At 45.6% G+C, this 16915-nt stretch overlaps 1 protein-coding gene across 1 annotated transcript in view; it reads right to left on the reverse strand.

The window, feature by feature from the left end:
- KIRREL3 (kirre like nephrin family adhesion molecule 3) overlaps positions 1 to 16915 on the reverse strand; it is a 236664-nt gene that overhangs the window by 208320 nt on the left and 11429 nt on the right. The window contains exons 3-4 of the mRNA XM_067566835.1: positions 12352 to 12501; positions 8554 to 8703 (exon numbers count right to left, since the gene is read on the reverse strand). Coding sequence (XP_067422936.1) covers positions 8554 to 8703; positions 12352 to 12501 — 300 coding nt within the window. The remainder of the gene's footprint in view (positions 1 to 8553; positions 8704 to 12351; positions 12502 to 16915) is intronic.

Genomic DNA, 16915 nt, shown 5'->3' on the forward strand with positions numbered 1-16915 from the left:
AATAGTGACCCACGCATGGATATTCCCAAGAGCAGAAAGAAAAGAGGCTGTCTTTGTTGGTTAAGTTATTCACTGTCAACTATTCACTCAGCGGGCATGTCACAGGATTTCAAATATAGTCTTTCGGATTATGTTCCCTTGAGGTTAGGATGCAGCCCCTGCCTGTTTCTAGTTTGCTTAGTAGCACTAGGAAGGGGTAAGTTGGTCTGAGAGCTCCTAGCAGCAGCACCTGCTTTCACCTGCAAGATCCATGTTTGAAGAAATGTCTCATCTCCTCCAAGAGGCCGCAGGCCTGCGACACAGCATGGCTTTGTGACTCAGCAGAAGGCACTCTGCCAGGCCGTTAATACGGACCCAGTGATGGTTCCAGGAAGACTGTTCACTGAAGTCCTGACCATTAGTATTCACAAAGGAGCCTGAGGCATCTTTTGCTAGATTATTGTCCTGGCTGGGATCCTGGTAGGGTTGTTATGTCCTGCTACCATAAATTCCACCATGTAACTTCTGCTGGATAGGAGAGATTTGACTTCCTGTCCTAAACGCTGTGTTGTGTAATGTGCACTTGTAGACAGCTGCGGTGTCTCCCCGCAGAGGTGGCTGCATCTCAGTGACCACCACACTGGGACGAAAGAGGCGAAGGAGCAGTTCTGGGCCCAGCTGACTTCCCCCTCCCCCCCCCCACCTGCAGAGCATGCTTCAGGCACAGCTTAAAAGGGAGCTTCACTTCAGAAGGGAGCTGACGGGAGGGGACAGACTTACCTTGACAGGGCCTGAGCAGCCTTTGCTGCCAGGAAGGGCTAGCAGCCGAGCACAGCCAGGCTGGAGGGTCACTTGATTTTCTTTTCTAGCTTACGTTAGACTTGGAGATTTTGGGGGAGGGGGATGGTAGGAAGTACGCCAGGGAGGAAGCCCTGAATTACTTCTTGGTGCGTGACACTGCCTCTCATGGGGCCCAGGGCTGGAGCTTCATGGAGTGCAAGAGCCCAGGTTCCCCTATCAACCACCCTTGTTGCAGAGGGGGCATAAACCTCCCCTCCACACCCCCCTTCTCAGAAGTAAGGAGAGGGCAGAGATGCTGGAAGCCCTGGACTCTGTTACTCTGGAAGGGGACAAACTAAACTGGTGACCAGGCTAGAGGACCAAGTCACCGCCGACCAAGAGCCGGGCCGTCACGGCGCAAGAGTGTTTGCTGGGGAGAGGTATCAGAGATGGGGAAAAGTGGAGGCCCAGCAATCTACCCACTGGCTGATGCCACTGTGAAGCCCAGCCCTGCCATCATCAGCACCATAACCCTGTTTGGGTAAGGTATGGAAAGAGCCATTGGAGTGAAATGGGCTGTAAAAGTGTTCCCTATTATTCCATGTAAGTCTGCGCAGCCCGTGTGCTAGGCATCCATCATTAACACAGGGATATGCTGCCTGGAGAGCAGAGATGGAGTTGATGCACGATGAATATATGCATCCATGGGATTAGCAGGGAAAAGTTTCCTTTTCATTCTCTGGGAACGAAACTCTTATCCCAGAAGCAAGTTCTGGTAAGTGATACTAACAATCTCATCTGTTTGAGTGTTTGGACTTCCAAGGCTCATGGAATGATCTGTTCCACTACATTTAACAGTGTAGATTTGAAAACAACGTGACAAAAACCTTAAATATTTAATTAAAATGTAGTGTAAGCTCTTCAAGTGAGCTGGGAAGTAGGAGGCACCAGACCCGTGAAGCTGTTGTCAGACATGAGTGACAGCAGTTCAAAAATGATTTAGACAGCATTGGGGGATTTCTTGATAGCAACCGTGCATAAAGTCAAAGCCTGTAAGTATGGAATTAGAGAGCACAGAGTCTTGGGGGGAAGAAATGCAAGGCTGAACTATGGGATGGGGGCAAGCAGAGGCATCTTCAGAGGGCAGAATGGCTCATGAAGCAGAAAGATGGAGGGGGACTGGAGCTTAGAAAAGCCAAACCATGGAGGCTATAAATAGATGAACTTTGACAATTATTGCAACCCCCACCCCCAGCCTACTGGCACTCAGAGCCAACCTTAAGGGTTTGCAAGGAAACCCAGCACTACGTGATACATGTCAGTACAGACTCAAAGCCTAGATGGGGCTCTGACAAACAGCTGCCCTGTCTCAGACAAGTCAGGGGAGGATTTATGGTTATGCTTTCCGGCTGTGTGGAATAGGGGCTTTGTTTGAACCTCAGAACTCAGCCCAGGGTTAATGGAAGCCAAAGAAAATGTTAGAACAGCCCAGACCTCTGCTATGAAAGCAGAGAGATCCCAGGAGCTCAGGCAGACAGGCACAAAACATCTTGGAATCCAAGTCTATTCCCTTGATTGATTTCCATTGACATGGGCAGGGTAATGCAGTTTACCAGCAAGGCGCATACAGTATTTCACACATCACAGACCAAAGCCACACAGCTTTAGGCAAAATCCTCCCCTTATTTACATGGGCTGCTCAAAGGAGGATTGGGAACACATGGTGGAATGTAGCTAAGTGGCCTACGTGCCTTGAGTCAAAGGTGAATCTCCATTAGCTGTCAGCAATATAGGGCCTATGAGACACATGGAGGGCATGACTACAGCCACACAGTAGTCCGTTGACTACAGTATTATGAGCCAGGTCCTCAGCTGGTGAAAACTGGCTCACTGGAGCGATGCTGATTTCTACCAGTTGAGGAGCTGATCCATTACCCTGCACCTGGAACACCAGCAGATCTATCAGGTCTATCTATTGGGGTGGGACGTAGCACCACCACCCTCCCAGTTGGAAGGAACAGGAAGCATCTTTCCTTCAATGTTGCAGGCAGTAAAATAGGCTGGCCGTGTGTGGAAACCCACCTCCACTTGCACAATGGCGCTCTAGCAGGAGATACAGCTGTAAAAACCCAGGGGTGATGAGGATTCAAAGGTGAGCTCCCTGCAATGACAAGTCCCCATAGTACAGTGAAAACGGAGATTTAGAGCAGGCCCAAATCCTTTACAGTTTGTGGACACAGGACTGCAGGTTATTTGCACAGCGGTATAACTTTATAGTGGCCAGGTACACAGTTTTAGTGGATTGCATGCTTAAGAAATCACCGTAATAGCATGGACTCCCTCTGTATTTACAGGTACGCTTGCTGCATTGAGAGAGAAATCACTGCCACTGAAGGGAATGGCTTGGTCTCATTACCAGTCCCCACATGGCGCCCGGCTTAGTAACACCACCACCAGCAGAGAGCAAGACAATTACTTCTCTGGCCCTGGCATCTTTGCTCTCAACACTCCACCTGTGGAGCTCCACCCACATCCTGGTGGTTTAATGCGACTGTGTTAATGGCTTTTTCCTTGGGCAAGCCCAAGTAATAAAGCCCTTGGAGTGCACCATAGAGTCTGAAGCAACATACATGGTAATAAACTGCAAAGGCAACCACCTCCCGTAAACCTCAGAGTAAATTTCTTCCAACTTTTAGATATTGCCTGCTTGCTATTAATACACTTGAAAGGCTCCGGCTTCTTTGTTTTAGAAACTCATTATGCTTATGCACCTCTTGGATCAATGAGAAAGAAGTCTGAAGGGAAATACAGGCCTGCAAGCTGGTGGAGGGGAGCTGCTGGGTCAGCAGTGGGGGGAAAACATACAGGCTTGGCAGAATTCAATTTTTGTTTTTATTTTTTTATAATTTTGACACATAGCAATGTTTATTTGGAAGCATATTTTTCTACTTCATCAATTTAAAGTCTCAAAACTGGGAAATTATAGGGAAGGTCAGCTGATGGAGGAAGGGGATGTCAGACAATTTTTAATGACCATAAATGCTGAGATTAAAAAAGTTAAAAAAAACTAACCATTAAAACATACGGTGAAATCATAGAAGATGAGGGTTGGAAGGGACTTCAGGAGGTCATCCAGTCCAATCTCCTGCTCAAAGCAGGACCAACCCCAGCTAAATCAATGTCAGCAAATGTTGATTTCACTGTGTACACACAAACCAACCACAAAACATTTTCATCGATAACAAATGTACAGACAGGCAAAGAAAGAAGAATGCTGCTTGAGAACTGAGTTTGATTTAAGGATACTTACTTTGTATATTTTGTCATGTGATGTTGCAATTTGGGAGGTATAAGGAAGGCACAACCCGCCCCCAATGAGGATCTCTCTGTGCTGAAATATGTCAAGGGGGGAGTCCACTAAAGTAGCAGCACCAAATTTGCCTCTCTGGTTTTATGTATTGTATGACCTGTAAGCTCCGTGTTGCAGTGTATGGAGTCACAGATCTCTAAAATCAGAGGCACTTGTTAAACAAAACAACTGAAAATAATGGACACCAACAGCCTTCCAAAAGCTCAAGTCTCAGCTGTGCTTCCCTTGTTTACCAGAGACCACACCCTATCTTAAATGCTATATAGGTCACAAACGTCTAGGGGCTGAACAATATCCTGCAAGTAAACATACTGTAAAACCAGGATGTCCCATCCCCACTACGTCTGGTACAGTATTCTGTGTACGAGAAGCAACTGCAATAGATTCTCCAAGCACTGAGGACTTCTGGCTCTTGCCCTTGATGGGCCCCCAGCAACAATGAGTTTAACAGAGGACTCCTTTATAAACAACAGCCAGAAACTAAAAAGGTGCAAATACCACAAGTCACCATTTCTTCCGGTTATAAATAAATAGAGCTAGACAAAAAATTTCCATCTGAATATTTTTCAGCCAAAAATGGCTGTTCGATTTTCATGGAAAATTTTCATTTTGGTAGAAATTTTCCAGTTCTGTAATGAAAAACAATAAAAAATGTAAAAAAAGAAAGGGGGGGGGGGAGGGAAGAAAGAAGGGGGACAAAAAAAATGGTTTTCATTTAGTTGAAAAAACAAAAACAAAAATTGAATGAAACCATTTTTTCTTTCCTTTCATTGGAATTTTTCTGTGGAAAAATGAACATTTTCCAAGTACAGTAGCTACCAGAAAATAATCAAAGCAGCAGTTCCCAACCCAACCATCAGGGGCAGCACAGTAGCAGGTGTATGGTAACAGCACCCCAGGAACATCTCCAGCTGTTGACCTTTAAACTGCCATCGATACTGCTTGGTCTCCTGCTAGAACAGCACAACAGGTTGCTTCCCTGCCTGGCTTTAAGTCCTATCTGTCAAGGTGCCCAGCCTTCTCTCGGTAGCCAGTGCCCAAGCCGCTGCCTCTAGTCTGCTGCTCCTGTTCCCATGCAGCCCCTGGCTCTCTCCACAGCCCAGTCTCCTCCGAGCCTAAGAATCTCTTTTGTGTCTCCTCTGGCCGTTATGGGGCCCTCTACCGGTTGGATGTTAAGCTGGACAACACAGAAAGAGCTAGCAGAGGTGATTCCCTGGAATATCATTATACTCTCCATCCTGCCTCCACTCAGCCAGTCAAATCAGCAGTCTTCACTGCCAGTTGTGAGACATGGCATTTCCATAGTGTCTGCCAAGTAAGGATCTCAAAGCACACACAGACACAAAAAGGTATTACACACATTTTACAGAGGGGTATATTTGGACACGATACATATTGCCCTGATTTACAGCCAGCCATTGTGCAACCCCACTGAATTTGTCCGAGAACAGTGCTTCATTTGTACCCTGCCACCTCTGGGCTTCCCACGTCTGTTATGAATGTAAAAAAATTGCTTGAGCCCCAGCAGCTCTTTCATTACACACTCAGCACTGCCAGAGACGCTATGGCCAACATTCTCAAACAAAAATTAGGGGCCTTACTCCATGTTTAGACACCTAAGTGAGGGGTCTGATTGTCTGAGTTGACGTACGCCTACCTGGTAAGGGCACCCAAGTTTGAAATCTCCATCCTTAGTGATTTGTCCAAGGTCACGCCACCTGTCAGAGCGAGACTCAACTCTCTGACCGGCACTCTAAGCAGCAGAGCCAGTCACATTCCCCTCACCCAGTGCACTGTAATTGAGGGAAACGCTACCCATTTCATCATGGAGCTGCCTGTGGAGCTCACTTAACTCAGAAATAAAGCAGGCCGGTTGAGTCTGCATGAACAAGATTTGAATTAAAACAGAAATATCTGCACAGCTGGTGGCATTACACTCTGGTAACTACCTGAAATTTCTATCCATTTTCCTGTATAAATATGCTCTTTGCTTCCCTAATGTACAGTATATTGTACCTGTAGATCACTGCACCAAATGTTATCAACTGATTGTAAGGCATCAGATCTCTCTTTCAATACACAGGGCTCCTGGAGGCATCTGCTCATTATATACCCACTGAGTTTCCCTACTGAGGGCTGGCCAGAGTGCAGCCTACAGAGTCACTAAATGAAGCCCGTGGCTACCTTCATTTTTGTTCCTGGTGATGACAGACAGATGGACAGGGTGTCCTAATACAAAGGTTCTTGGACTGTGGTCCATGGACCACTAATGATTCGTCTGAGTTACCACATATGTCCCTCATCAGCCTCATTTCCCCTGACCACCTGCAGAAATACACATTGCCAGGGTTTGCAAATCTCATATTTTTATCAAGATGGTCTATTTCCAACGTGCTACAAGTTTCATTTACTTAAAAGAAAAATCACACAACAAATGTGCGTGGCTGAATAGCCCAGGTAAATGTACCAATTAGCAACTACCATGTATATTCACATAAACATCTATCCAACACATTCCTTAACCCCACAAATAATAACGATTTCCCTTTGATCCCTAAAAACATGTTACTGATCAATCAACACATTGCAATAGCTCTCAGTTCTGATGAACGCTTGTGCACCCTGGGACTAAATTCATTTTGGATTCTTCAGTTCTAATTAAACATATTTCCTTTGTATTATTATTGTATTATACAACACAAGGAGGAAAAACAGATTAGGGAGGATGTGAAGAGGTAGCTAGCATGGGATGATAGTTTAAAGTAGAGAAGACGTATAGGGCATAAATGATAGGACTGAGTTACTTTCCTGTTCATTTCCAGATTTCTTTCATGCTTTAGAGGTTTTTAGGGGGTCAAAGAATTATTCTTGGGAAATTATACTCTATAAATTAGAACTAATTTTCTCTGGTAAACATACTCAAATTTTATTAATGAAGTGGGTTTTCTTTGTTCACTAAATAATTAGTGCTGATCAAAAAAATGTCCATCAAAGTGGGTTAAAAACCAAACAAGAAGTTAATATCTTTATTTCTCCAAAACCAAAGCAAAATTTCCACAGGAATTCCATCCAAATCCCAAAAGCGTTTTGTTTTTGAAAACAAAAATTTTTAACCAAAATAATTGGGAATGTTTTGGTTTTTCATTTTTGTACAACAAAATTTTCATTTCTTTTGAAAAATTAGCAAGCAAAATACCGACAGCTTCACTAAGGCCTGGTCTAGAAAGTTTTACTGGCAAACCTTGTCCCCGACACACATCCACACTTAATTTTATGTCTTGCCAACAACACCCTCTACTTTTACCAGCATAGTCATTCTGCTTTCTAGAGCAACACAAGCCTGTCGCTAACACCGTAAATTGGCACAGTGCCAGTGAACCAGTACAGAAAGTCCTTTAGTATAATCCCACAATGCACATTCCCTTCAGCAGTGGGTTGTGCATGAGGAAGAGAGAGCAACCTCTTGTGAATGGTCTGAGGGAAAAGAACCTACTACTGCCACCAGCCTTGAGAAATCTCATTTGCCTCAAGTGGTGGAGTTGGCCCAATCCAGCCAAGCATGTAAGCATGATGTATGTAACTTTAAGCAGGTGACTGATCCCTGTGACAGGGTGCTGGGAACCAACAGTGGCTAAAAACATTTTGTTAATAAAAACCAAGACTCCAGGTGAGGTTTGAACTCTCAACCTCAGCGTATCACTTCTCAGCACTGCCTTATAAGTAAAATACACTAACCTTTTGCACCACTAGCAGAAACCGTACTCTGATTACTTAAACAATTAATTCCTCTTGGGGTGGACTTAACTGCCCAATTAGCAGCTTAGAATGGGCTGTGAAGGACTAAAGCGCTAATTAGCCCATTAACACAGAGGGTAGAAGTGCTGGGCAAGAACCAAGAAGCATCTCTGGGTGGCGAGATCTCTTCCCTTTCCTCTCCTTGAGGGAAGGCTGAGAAGAACAGATGCTGTAAACGCTAGGGTGTATGGCTCAGTAAAGGTGGTGAGAAGAGCAATGCAAATAAACTACATGGGGGTGTTTAACAAACAAACACAGGTCTGTGAACAGTCTGTATTGACAGAGCAGAAGACGGGTGACACCTAGCATTGTGCTGGTTTGCGTAACATGACGTGTGTGTTTAGTGCTTTGCTGAACTGGCATCTATTTGTAAAGCAGAAGTACCAGGGTTCTAGCTCTGTATGTGTGATTTATCCTGTGGTTATTTCTGTTGTGTACCATTCATGGCTTCCTTATACATTCCCCTTCGGGTCAACAGGCTGCACAGATAGCTCGGACCTGGTGTACCTTTCTGAACCAGCTGGTTTACCAAAGAAATACATTTTCAAAAAGCTACTCAGTGCAATCTCAAGGAAGAAAACAAAATAACCTCCCCTGTGTGTCCATGCCAGTGGGGAGACAGGACTTACCGAGAACAGTCAGCCGGGCTGGTCTGGATCGGATGGCAGCTTGAATGGCCTGGCACTCGTAAACCGCATCATCTTGGAGATCTGCCCTCAGGATTTTCAGGTGATGTTCCCCTGACAAATGGTCCCCCACAACCAAATAGCGTGGATAGCCTGCAAAATGCAAAATACAAGTAAGGCTATAGCCAGGAAGAAATAGCCAGAGAATGAAGAGTTTTTAATGCAGATCAGGATTCCCAGACTTCCCCCCCCACAAAGGGCCCGTGACCAGCTTTGAAGCTCTAAGCACCTTAACAGAGGTGCAGAGCCATTCTGCTGACTCATCATGGTAGCCAGATCACATGGGTCTCATTAACGCCATCTCAGGAGTGTAGGCGATGGAGAGTCCCTTTAAAATGGGGAGCTAGAACAGGGACACCCCTCGGAGTTCAGGAAGGAATTCAAACAAGGAATGGAAAGAAACATCCCAGAAAGGAGGCAAGATTTGTGCAATAAACACATTTCCTGAGCTGTGTTGCTAATGTGGCTGTTTATAGGGCCACACGGGCAGTTTATCAGCAACTCAAGGTCACACAATGTGAAGCTGAGAAGAGAAGTCTCAGCAGAAAAGTGAAGCAAATTCATGCTTAGCTCACATGGGCCAGCCGTGGGTGTCTAACTGCATGGTAGACATATCACTGAGACTTGGGCTCCTCTGTGCCTAAATCACTTTTGAAAATTGCACTTTAGCTCCTAAGTCACTTAGACACTTTTGAAAATTTTACCCAAGATCTTGGTTACCCACAGACTGCAATTATTTTTCACACACACACACACACACACACACACACACACACACACACACACACACATGATACATGGCAGTTAAAAGGTTATTGCAGATGGACAAGACTCCTGAACAGAGTTGGTCAAGAAATCAGTTTTATTTCCCATGACAATTTTTTCTGAAAATCAACAATGTTCGTTTCTGGAGAAACATTTCAAGGAATTTTTGGGGTTTGCATCAAACACCCTCAAACAGGGAAAAAAACAATTCAACCACCCCCAATAAAAATATCAACAAAACTGGAACTTTTCAGAGGAGAGTCATTTTTAGTTTTGGCACAAAACTTTTTTCTGCTCCTGGGTTCTACTCTACCTGCCACCAGGGGACTCTGAGCCAAGCATTGCACCAAGGGTGGGAGCATCACGATGCCTAACTTTTAGGTGCCTCGACAAATCACAGGAACGACATGGTAACCCACAAAGCCAGCTTAGGTGCCTAGGCTCCCAGTACAATGAGTGGGAAGTTATAGGTTCTTGGAACGCAGAAGGCAGCGGGGAGCCACCTAAATTAGTTAATGGGAGATGCTGCTGAGAACGGAGTGTGCTAAGCCCTGCCCCTCCCTTACAGATACTTGCCCAAGTCCAAACTAGGAATGACCTAGCTCTGCTTGCAAGCCAGGAACAGAAACCTGGTGCCTGGGGTCAGTGAGCTTATGGTGTTTCTTGAGAGAATGAGTTAGGCACCTGCCTTGCTCCACACACAACGACCAGAGAAGGAGGTGTTGCTGCTAGAAGTTATCAGGTGGCCACTACCACCTCTCCCCCATCCCCTGGATTTTGAATGGGATCAGATCTGGTAGGCAGCCTCTGAGCACACCTATTGGATCGGGCCCTGCATGAAATCTAGGCTGCTGAATGCCTGTCTTCCTCCAATTTGTGAATTGCTCTGTGGCGTGGGAAGGAGAGAGACGTCTGCCCCGCCTAGAGGGAGGCAACAGTAGGCATGCCCAGAAGCAGAAACATAGGTGCCAAGAGAACTTTTGCCCTGGAAACACAGGCACTGAGTGAGTTTAGGGGCCTACCAGGTTGGGCAGGAGTTGTGTCGATCACAGTGGAGTCAAAACTCAAGACTTAGGTGCCTATGCATCGTTGCAGATCTGAGCCCAGGGTTTATATCCCAGTGACTTAGACAGAAATTATGCAAGACCTTAAAGTTAAGCGTGTGTTTAAATGCCTTGCTAATTTCACACCTGCCACAGTAGATAAACTGACAGCTTACGTCCATCCCTCACGCCCCCCAAATAAACTCATCTAGCTGGGGCCTGGGAAGGAAACAATAGGTCTGAAGTGCAGATGCAACCTACTGCATCTTCACGAGCTGCTTTATCCAGATGTCACCTGTTGCACATAGTCCTTGGGAAATCCACATATGCAAACATTACTAAACTGGCTGTCATGGATGATAGCTGCATGGCAATTTCAGATACTGCCTATTTAAATGGCTTGTGTTTTTCTATCAATGTGTATTACAAACATGACCCACGTGAGAATACTGAAAACATTTCACACCAGACAATACCATAAACAAAAGCAACCAGTGATTTCACATGCCTCCACTTTTACATGCCACATCTGAAACCCCTAGGTCTGATTTCCAGAAAGGCCGAGCACCACCAGTTCCCACTGAGCTCCATGGAAGCTGTGGGTGCTCAGTGCCTCTAAAAAGGAGGCCCTAAAGTGCATGAAGGCAGTGGCCACTTCTGAAGTGATTGTCCAGTAGGAGAGAGCAAGTTAGTGGAAGAGGTGGGATGAGAACCCAAATTACCATTTCAGTGACCTTAGACTAAGGTCTAATGCACGCTCTTTTTCCTTAGTAGCGGCTCTTTTCTCAGACTTGCCTGTATACGCAATCCCCATTTTAAAACCATTTCAAAGCTCAATGCAATACATTTCCACGTACGTTAGAGAACTGAACTTTCCCTGCAAGACATTGCATCGTGAACCGGTAACCACTCCACTGAAGCTCATGAGAACAACTTGGACAATTAGCAGATCTGGGTCTGCTTTAGCAAGAGAAATTGCCGGCTCGTCTGATACCACCCTCAGCTAATTAGCCAACTACAAACAAACCCATCATTTGTGTTTCTTACAGTTCAGGAAAGCAAATCCTGCTGCTGAGAGCTTGCAAAACAGAGAAAACATGAGAGTGCGCCAAGAAGCTTGCACTGCACAGTGCATTAATCCTCGTCAGCCAGGGAAGACCTGGGCAATAGACTCCTTCCCTCCAATGCAGTTCAGGCTACTGGCAGAATGAAGTTGGTGATGGTTATTACTCTTGATTCCCTACAAGGCCCCGATCCAGCAAGCTCCTTAAAGCACATGCTCCATTTTTAGCTCACTGAAAATAATGGAAGTACTCGTGCTTGATGTTAAGCACGTGCACCATGTGTACTGGATCTGGGCCCTTGTACTTGCTCCTTTGAACACCTTCAGTCGGAGCTCTTTGGAGACATGAATGAAATAGATCACCCAGCAGGTCAGCGGCAGAGCCAGGAACAGTGGGATTCCTAGTGGAGTTGTGCACTTTGCAGCATGATATTTCTAACCAGCTCTGCATCGTACCCATGTTTGGGATCAGGCAGGAGCCCAGGCTCTAGGACCCTGCAAAGTGGGAGGCTCCCGAACATCTGCCCCGGAATTAAAATAGCTCATTAGCCCAAACTCCGAAAGCCTGAGTCAGCTGGCATGGGCCAGCTGCAGGTATCTAGCAGTGTCACCAGACACTTAGGCCCAGTTCCTCAAAAAGATTCTTAAATAGGAGTTAGGTGGCTAAATACCTTTGTGCATCGGCCCTTCAGTGCCTAGGTCTCTTCTGAAAATGGCACTTAGGCTCCTAAAATTTGAAAATGTTACCCCTTCTTTAAACAGTGCACCTTTCCCCTTGCATCAGTCTCCGTCTGTCTGCCTTGCAGAGCTGTCCATCATGGCCATCTCTCTGTTGAGTGGAAGGGGACTGAGGAGTCTTGGAAGGCTTACTTGAGAGATCCCGGCCTACTCCTAGGGCGAGTCCGTCTTTAATCCACAGCACAATGCCACTGTACGCGGGGATTGCGCACAGCAGAGTCACGGGCTGTCCGGCGACCACCACCTGGTCCTGAGGCTGCTGCGAAAAGGAAGAAGCTTGGCCTGGAGAAAGAGAGACAACAAGAAGAAGGTCATGTGCTGAGCCCAAAAGCCTAAAAGACTGTACTGGGTTCAAAATGCTATTGAGAGGCTTAGGATGTGACATCATGTATCCCCCTCGTTACCAGCCGGGGGATAAATTCTGCAACCCTTATTGCTGTGATTATGTACAAACCACTTACAATCCCAGGCAGAGTTAGGCATGGTTCCTGACTGGGAGAGAAACTCAGGACAGGGTGTTTCCACCTTGTCTGTTTTATTCAGTGTTTGCACACATCTTGTTCATTTTCAACAGAGCTGGCAAATCCAGCAGCAAAGAGGTAATTCACGTCACTGAACCTCTGCTACAACACCGGTTCTCCACCATCTTCACCAGCTTCTTCCAGCTCACCCTTTGCCCTGCTTCTAGAATCTCTGACCCCGTAACTGTAGCCCAAAGACACATCGCCTCCCACAAGGCCTATGCTCCTCTTAAATCTCATTTTAGCTTTATGTTGCAGATTTAATGGCACCTAGACTTCATGCCAGCCCCTACACAGAGGAGAATTTCATCCAGTACTGAAATAGTTTGGCCCACATGCAGTGCTTGTCTGGATTTGGTACCCAGGCAAAAAGAAGCTCAGATCTACTCAAGCACTCAGAGTTCATGCGGAAAGGCCTTTGCTTGCCAATTCAGGGTGGATACTCTGAAAGGGGTGTGTGTGTGGAGGCCACAGCTCGATACACCTAGCTCTGTTTTTAAAAGTGACTGTTAATTTTGAGTTTCCATCTTGAGATGCTTTGGGTCTGATGTCCTGAGCTGCTGGGCACCCACACTCCAATGGGATTCACGTGTGCTCAGGCTCTCTGAAAAGCAGGCCCAAGGTGACTCAACCGAGCACCTGAAAATGGTTGCGTCCAAAATGAATGGGGAGTTAAACATATCTAGGCCTCACTGCTTTTTACTGGGCTCTTCTCCCGTTGATTCAGCAACGGGCATTTCATTATTCACAGAATTATTTTGGGGAAGTTCTGTGGCCTGTGCTATGCAGGAAATCAAACTAGAGAGTCACAAATGTCCCTTCTGGCCTTGGAATCTATGAATTAGCACCATCGCCATAAAAATCAGAGTTTTCACAACAGCAAAAACTGTCCTTCTGGTCATACGCCTGTTATAACAGCCCCTCTTTTCACATGCTTGGATCCATCACCACAATCCTTCTAATGGGCTTTAACAATTCATTCTTGGTCTCCGCATGCAACGGAGAGTATTTTTTAATTGCTGAAAGCTGGATGAAAATCTCTTCCGCTCTTTTTGCATTAAGGGAGAGAAAAATTGAGGGTGAGGGGAGAGGAGACACGTTTTTTCAGCTTCAAAGTAAAATGCCCAACTTTTTTATTTTTGCTCAAACGGCTGAACGAAGATAAGCCACCCAGCGCTCAACATGTCACTAGTCCTCTTTGAGGCAAGACGCCAGAGGGAAAGTGTAGGGATGGAGGGGACACAGAGAGAGAGAGAGAGAGAGAGAGAGAGAAAATAATTACAAATCCCAAAGTTAAAAGCTATTGAAACATTTCCTCTGAACATGGCTCTGTTGGCATCCGCGAAGATTTCAGCAGCCTAATGAGACCTCACCCCCATTCTATGGCATCACCAAGGGGGCAGAGAAAACTACACACATTCTCCCTGCTCAGCCTGACAGGCGCTGGGATAATATGCATGAGGGAGACTATAAGTGCCTCATTAAACAACTAGACAGCATCCCTTTGTATCCAGAGATAAATGCAAAAACTGCTCAATTATCACAGAAGCAGCCACCCTGCTACCTAATATTAGAGGACCCTGGTCGTCTCGGCTACTGATACGGGCTCCCACTTCTCTCTCGTTCTCGAATTCAGGATGCACAATTGAGAACCTATTATGGAATAAAACTACCGAGAGCCCTAATTTTACCACTATTGCTTAAGCAACGATCTTCTCTCTTCCGCTGAATTCAGACTGGAACGTATCAGCAGCTGCTGGAGACTTTGCATACACCAGAAATCAGACAGAAATAATGGCACCCATTCAACAGAGCAGTTAAGCAAATGCTTAAATTTAAATTTGTGACCAAGCCTTTCCCTATTTAGCAAATAACTTAAGTGCATGTCCTATTCAACCTGGTGGCTGTCACATCTCCAGACCGAATAGCATAAGCTGTAGAACTAGGGCTGGGACAGACTCACATCCTCTATGGAATGGGCATGGAAGAGACACGGACATGCTCTCACCATTGGGTTACATACATATTTAGCTTTAGGTGCTTTGATTTCAATGGTACTTAAGCACATGCTTAAAGCTAAAAACATACTTAAGTGCTTTGCTGAATCAGGGCCATTAACATAAACATTGAAACCTATTAGCAAAATCCTATTTTGCATTAGACATTTCCAGGAGATTATTATTGTAACAACGTGGCATGGCTTGGTTCCACAGATGATCCTGTGGTGCTACACTCAGGTCCAGATTAGCACAGCCATTTGCTGTTTTAGATCAGACCACATTTCGCCTCCCCATCTGAGAGAGAACAATAAACATTAGAAAAGTGAAAATGAAAACGAGTCGGGATAACGTGGACCCAAATGGAATGTGTATTTAGGACTCCTTACTGACAAGGTTTATGGTGTGCTGGTTAGCCTGTATATTCCACACGGGTAGAGGGAGGTCTGCAAAGGAGATAAAAGCTTTAGGCAGGAGATACAAGTGCATTTCTGAAACTCATCGTGTAAGGCCCCAGTGAAATCCATGACGATAGAACAAGCCACACGTGACAGATGTTGGTCACATCCTCTACTGCACTTCTGGAAGGTCTCGAGATACTATAGTGATGAGGACAGTGTAAGAACACAACTAAAACTCCCATCCAGGCTCTCATCATCTCACATCTTGATCACTGCCACATCCTGCTCTCTGGCTTTGACACATGCAATCTTACCTCACTCAGAATGCTGCTGCAAAGTTCATGTGCCTAGATTGCTGCTTTGACAACGTCACCTCTCTCTTTTTGCATCCCTCCACTGGCCCCCTCCTCGCTGTCATATCAAACAAACTGCCTCTCTTTACTTCCAAGGCCCTTCACGGTCAATCCCCGCACCTTTCATCTCTCATTTGCTATCAGGGCTCACCTCTGATCGGCCCATGAGGCCAGCCTTCCTCACCCACTTGTTATATTTTCCAACAAGACCCTTGATGCTCCCTCCCATGCTCCCATCCCCCAAACATTCGCAAAGCTACCTCATTATCCTCTTCCAAATCCCGCCTCCCAACTCTCCTTTGCTGTGATGCCTACAAAAAAACCTGACACCAGTTAAACTGCTGGTGTGCTGAGACCACTGTTCATCATGCTGACCAATACCGTGTCTTGGTTTCCTTGTGCTCCTCTGTCGGTCTCTATCCGTTGTCTCCTCTCTCATATTTAGATTGTAAGCTCTTTGGGGGCAGGGACCATCTTTTTATTCGTACAGCACCTAGCACAAGGGGATCCTCTGCACTATGGTAATACTACTACTGCTAATAAACAATAACCTATATAGAATAGAATACAACAGAACATAATGGGAAGAGGACTGGGTTGCAGTCCCAATAGTACACATGTACAGTCTACACTGCGTGTAACCACTTGCACCAGTACAAAGTGTGTTCAGCATAGGTATAAATTGCTACGAGATCAGGAAACAACTTTGAAATGATTGTACAAGGTAGAGGACCAGGCAGAATCAGGCCCCAGTCTGTATGCAGCAGCACAATTATGGACGATCATCTGATGGAGGGATCATACTCTTGTGAACTCTATATGTTTGAGGATCAACTTCATTATTATTCCCATGTCACAAAGTTGGCCAGGTGCTTTACAGACATGTAAATGCAAGGTCTGTGCTCTGAGCAGCTTACAAAGCTAGGCAGGCAATAGATTAGGGGTAATATACGGAGTCAATATATTTTAAAATATTTGTCAGGAGGTGCCAAGAGTGGTCAGACAGGTGCCGCTTGTCATTTGATAAATCTAAATAAATAGATAGGAAACAGCGGAGATCTAGGACAGCAAGTAGGTGTCCCAGTTTTAGTTTAGATCACTTTTTTCCCCTTATTTATTTTTAAATCCCTCCAGCAAACCTACCTCTGCCACAATACCTACAAATCATTTCCACCTGGCATTCATTGCCTAGGCCGGCGAGCATCAGGTATTGCCAGTTTATTCCAATGCACCCATCTCAGCTGTTACCTTGTCCTGCCATTTCCCACTCCTCCTAGTTGTCTGTTTATTCACCTGGGACCTGAACCCGCACTATGAAAATCAATAGGTCTGTATCCTATACCGTGAAATGTGTCTTGTGTGTTATTTATTTGTACAGCAATAAGGGCATAGCTCCCCGTGTGGGGTCCTGCAGCACTACCACA

This window comes from Emydura macquarii, unplaced genomic scaffold, assembly GCF_026122565.2.
Source record: "Emydura macquarii macquarii isolate MOO-44397 ecotype Brisbane River unplaced genomic scaffold, CSIRO-AGI_Emac_v2 contig_312, whole genome shotgun sequence".
NCBI lineage: Eukaryota > Metazoa > Chordata > Testudines > Chelidae > Emydura > Emydura macquarii.